Raw genomic sequence first — 4,987 nt, 5'->3', positions numbered from 1 at the left:
TATTGTAAAATTATTAATAAAAAGGTAATAAACAGTTTTCGTGTCAGCTGATCATCGCTTACTAGAGATGTAAGATTTTCGGAATTTCGATCGCAGCGCGCGTATAGTGAAGAAAAGTGAAACTAAAGGTCCTGATGTAAGCGTGGTTCCAGTCTAGAATGCTGTTATGTCTTAGTTTTAAGGAGAATCTAACTGCGCGCGTAGTTTGACCGGCGTACTAATACACGCGTAATTTTTCCGTATTGTGTCCAATAGTGTCCATAACTGCAAACTCGCTTTTTAGAATCGCTTTTTAGAATTTTCGCTTTGAAGCATCACGATTTCCAAGTTCCCCGTTCCTGAACAAGTTCCCCCTACCTTCCGCCCCTCTTTTTCGAAGTTTTTCGATCTCGAAGTTTTCCGTTTCTGAAGCTCTCCGATTTTGAAGTTTCTCGATTCTAATGTTTCCCGATTTCGAAGTTTTTCGATTTTGCTTTTTAGAATCTTCGGTTTTTAGAATCTTCGCTTTCCAAGTTCCTCGATTTCGAAGATCGCCCGTTTTCGAACTTCTCCGTTTTTGTTTTTTAGAACCCTCGGTTTCGAAGTTTCTCAATCTCGAAGTACCCCGATCTCGAAGTTCCCCGTTTTTAATTCCCCCCGATTAGTCCCCGGCACTAATCTACGCTTCTATATGTGTCAACAGGCAGAATTTATAAAAGAATTATTAAACCACGTCAACGATATTTTACAATGCTGGTGCGACTACATCAATCAAACTGGTAAGTTTCTTTCGACAAAATTCAGCACAATCGTTCAGCGTCGTACCCCGTCGTCGACATGATAAAAAATAATTTTTGTTTCAGGCTCATCCATGTCACGCCACAATTGCTGGCAGACAGAGAAATCGTCCAACTTTATTGTTGTTGGAACACAACGTCGCTAACGCCAGGTTCACCGATTCGTACGATTTCACCGCGAGAGACATGGCCAATGTAAAAGGATACCACGAGGTAAAGTACATTGAGAAACAGATTATATGTATAGAGTATATATAGTTAGTGGGAATAGGTATGAAATATTAAACTGATGCTCTTTACAGATTTTCTTATTATTATTAGAAAACGCGGAAAAATAATAGACAACACAACGTATATTGCACCGAAGAAGAAACGTAAGACGAATTGGCCCGTGTTGTTAACTATTATTATTGTTAATAGTAGGAATTTTTGTATACATGACGAATATCGTTCAGAGATTGATATACCGTTAGAATTACTCGAGATCTATCTGTAAAATCTGTTTTCTTCTCACGTTCCACGCTACTAGGAAAACATTAAAATATAATAAAATATGTAAGATAACGTTAAACAGGATACATTGATTTTTGATTTCATAGCCAACTGGTCAATTCTACAGACAGATTAATTCGTTCGTTCAAAATCGGCCCTTTTCCCAATGGACTGCTGCTACTGCTGCTGCTCGTCGCGGTTCTCGAAACTCTGCGTCGTCGTGAATCATTAAAAGAATAATCTCGATCGCGTCAACGCCGTTAGACGCCAGTACCGGCGATAAAATGTTTATGGTCAACAACATTTCCTTCAAGACCGATCACTGCGTTTCCTTCGCTCGGCAAACCACCACCACCACCACCACCACTAGGCAAGTTTAATGCTGTTGCGCGACTTATATTTGGCTGCACAGGTGTAGTAATATCGCAGTAGATTCGCCAGGGATGTTGTACCGTCGTAATCGAGTATCGATCATTTGATGACTAGTTTCTCCATCTACGAGAGAGCCAGTCCCTGCTCATATTTTAAACAAAACAGTCTTATGTGACGGGCGACGACTATCTTTTGACTCTATCGTCTCGTCAACGAAAGTTCACTGGAAATTACGCGTTAAACAACACAATGAACTAAATCGAACGAGAAGCGAAGGATATATTTACATACATGTTTCAATTTACTTGGTCACCGTACACGTATATGAAGACTGTCAATTTCATCCTATGTGGTTCACAATCGTCACAATGAGATCAGAGCATTTACTTTTTGTGCGCGTTCGACTAATATACACACTAGTTTCGAGAGTAGACACCATTGACTTTGTTCCAAAATTGCTGTGACAATCGATCGCATCATGTTCCAATTATGTTATAGTATTCTTTGCAACAACTCGATCTAGCCGCGGTGCACTGCAGTTGAAAGTGTGACCGAGTCTCGAACAGAGACAGACAGACACAGAGAGAGAGAGAGAACTAACTGCGCGCGTAGTTTGACCGGCGTACTAATACACGCGTAATTTTTCCGTATTGTGTCCAATAGTGTCCATAACTGCAAACTCGCTTTTTAGAATCGCTTTTTAGAATTTTCGCTTTGAAGCATCACGATTTCCAAGTTCCCCGTTCCTGAACAAGTTCCCCCTACCTTCCGCCCCTCTTTTTCGAAGTTTTTCGATCTCGAAGTTTTCCGTTTCTGAAGCTCTCCGATTTTGAAGTTTCTCGATTCTAATGTTTCCCGATTTCGAAGTTTTTCGATTTTGCTTTTTAGAATCTTCGGTTTTTAGAATCTTCGCTTTCCAAGTTCCTCGATTTCGAAGATCGCCCGTTTTCGAACTTCTCCGTTTTTGTTTTTTAGAACCCTCGGTTTCGAAGTTTCTCAATCTCGAAGTACCCCGATCTCGAAGTTCCCCGTTTTTAATTCCCCCCGATTAGTCCCCGGCACTAATCTACGCTTCTATATGTGTCAACAGGCAGAATTTATAAAAGAATTATTAAACCACGTCAACGATATTTTACAATGCTGGTGCGACTACATCAATCAAACTGGTAAGTTTCTTTCGACAAAATTCAGCACAATCGTTCAGCGTCGTACCCCGTCGTCGACATGATAAAAAATAATTTTTGTTTCAGGCTCATCCATGTCACGCCACAATTGCTGGCAGACAGAGAAATCGTCCAACTTTATTGTTGTTGGAACACAACGTCGCTAACGCCAGGTTCACCGATTCGTACGATTTCACCGCGAGAGACATGGCCAATGTAAAAGGATACCACGAGGTAAAGTACATTGAGAAACAGATTATATGTATAGAGCAGGGCTTCTTAAACTTTTGTCATTCACGACCCCATTTATGATTGCGAGTTTCTTGAAACATACAAAAATCTTGTAAAAAACATTGTATAAGCACTTACAAACAAAAGTTTTTTACAAAAAGAGGGGTTCCTTTTTTTTGGAATAAAAAAAATTAAACTTTTATATATATTAAGGAAGCGTTTCGATAAGATCACTTTCGATTACTACTTGCGTAAGCAGTGCGTGTAAACGGTGTCTGAACAGCCGTTCATACAAGGATACCGGGAAACGAATGATGCTGCTCTTTTTCCCGTATCGTGGCGATCTTCTTCTCGCGATTTCTGACAGAACACAATTGTATGATGCATTGTGCCATGGCAGAATGATCGAACATAGGGTATGCATTCGAAACACATGTATTAAATATTAAATTGATTTAATAGTTCTCTTATTCTTTTCTACTTAACAAATAAATTTTTAAATAATTGACGAATAAATTTCTAACGAGATAATGAAAAAAAGAACTAACATATAATCTTTTTTTATTATTGTATAGATATAGAATTGCATCACTTCTCCTCATCCGATAGGTACTGCTCCTGTAAGCTTTCATTTAACACTTTTTCAATTTTTTCTTTAGCCTCCAAGAAGCGTTGGTCTGATAACTGCCGAAAGATCCTCAGCATCGACTTCGCGAACGTCCGACGCTCATCACGTTTATTTTTCTGTCTTTTAATTATTCTCCTCCTTTTCGCGTCTTCTACACAATTTTCTAACCGCGCCAATGCAGAGAGCACTCTCCTCTTTTTCAGCATTAGTTGTTGCTTCCGTTGCAGGTCACCGCAGCCGCTCCGTCCGCCGCTGCTATCGTTTTCCGCTTCAGTGGGACCACTCATTTGGTCGAATGGGTCTAAGTTTTCACCTGGGTGTAAAAAGAGGCAATTAATCATTACAATGACCACCAATTTCAACATTTGCATTAGACTCCGTTCAACAATGAACCAAAAACATGTATTGCACTTACTATTAACACTTAACATTTCTCCTTCAGTGCTGCTGGTCGGTCCGCCGCTGACCAAGAACACATCTCCGTGGACCGGTCCGCCACTGCTATCGTTTTCCGCTTCAGTGGGACCTCTCATGTTGTCGAATTTCTTCGAAATGTGTGCGTTGAAATGTTACTGTCTGAGGCTCTGTCAATAATAAATAAAATGCTTGACCTGCAAAAATATTGTCATAATTGTGAATTTTTTATTACAATAAATATTATATTTATAATTGTGAACGAACAAAGGACAAAACGCATAAAGTTTTCCTGAAAATGAGTCTTTTTAACAATATTGTTGTAAATCGAGGGATCGGATAGGTGTAGGTGTAACTAAAGTTGTATCTAATTTCTATGACTATTGACTATTATATTTTAACTTGGTTCGTCTACAGATTTCTCGAGCTCACTTACTCACACCAACACACCGGCACGGCATCGCCTACACACACACACCTACACAGGCCCCTCTCTCTACAACGTCCATGCCACCTATCTTAACAAATATAAATACAAAATGATTTCTTACAAGAACAAATTCGGCCGTGCACTATTCGTTTTTCCTAGCAAGCTCTCACTTCTACGAAAGACAGCTGCCGAATGAGGCCTGTTTGGGCCTGTTCTATAGCGTTCATACTATAGGTACATACCTGGCCCTTTCTTTGTCCTTTGCTGCAGACTCAAGCGTCCATGTACAAAGGAGAACCAGGTACCTTCCCTGACTGCAAGTATAAGGGATTTCGCAACTTACGCCAGGAAAACTTTGTGTTTCGTCCTTTATTCATGCACAATTATAAATATAATATTAGTTGTAACAAAAAATCATACGAATAAATATATTTTCTCATTATATTTCCTTTAAATTGTAATGTACGTGAAATAATATGAT

The 4,987-nt window shown here is 39.4% G+C and overlaps 1 protein-coding gene and 1 long non-coding RNA gene across 2 annotated transcripts; one reads left to right on the top strand and one right to left on the bottom strand.

The window, feature by feature from the left end:
* The first annotated feature begins 6 nt into the window (after positions 1 to 6).
* On the top strand, positions 7 to 1,352 carry LOC113464932 (uncharacterized). Its single transcript, XR_003389798.1, has 3 exons — positions 7 to 758; positions 843 to 989; positions 1,079 to 1,352. It is a non-coding gene; the product is annotated as an uncharacterized LOC113464932 (long non-coding RNA).
* Positions 1,353 to 3,578: 2,226 nt separating this feature from the next.
* Positions 3,579 to 4,203, bottom strand: LOC108629984 (uncharacterized). The gene is made up of 2 exons (XM_026817729.1): positions 4,078 to 4,203; positions 3,579 to 3,975 (listed from the first exon to the last, which is right to left on the bottom strand). The coding sequence occupies exons 1-2, from the start codon at positions 4,193 to 4,195 to the stop codon at positions 3,623 to 3,625; spliced, it is 471 nt and encodes a 156-aa protein (XP_026673530.1). The 5' UTR covers positions 4,196 to 4,203; the 3' UTR covers positions 3,579 to 3,622.
* Between the last annotated feature and the right edge of the window lie 784 nt (positions 4,204 to 4,987).

The sequence above is a fragment of the Ceratina calcarata genome, unplaced genomic scaffold (assembly GCF_001652005.2).
Source record: "Ceratina calcarata isolate Rehan_Ccalc_2016 unplaced genomic scaffold, ASM165200v1 scaffold60.2, whole genome shotgun sequence".
Classification (NCBI taxonomy): domain Eukaryota; kingdom Metazoa; phylum Arthropoda; class Insecta; order Hymenoptera; family Apidae; genus Ceratina; species Ceratina calcarata.
Note: the sequence above shows the minus strand (reverse complement) of the source record. Positions and strands in the feature narration are given on the sequence as shown.

Excerpts from the sequence above, each read along its gene's own strand:
- LOC108629984 (XM_026817729.1), bottom strand. The coding sequence starts at position 4,195 with ATGAGAGGTCCCACTGAAGCGGAAAACGATAGCAGTGGCGGACCGGTC. Across the intron at positions 3,976-4,077 it reads AGAAATGTTAAGTGTTAATA|GTGAAAACTTAGACCCATTC; the intron begins GTAAGTGCAATA and ends TTTTACACCCAG.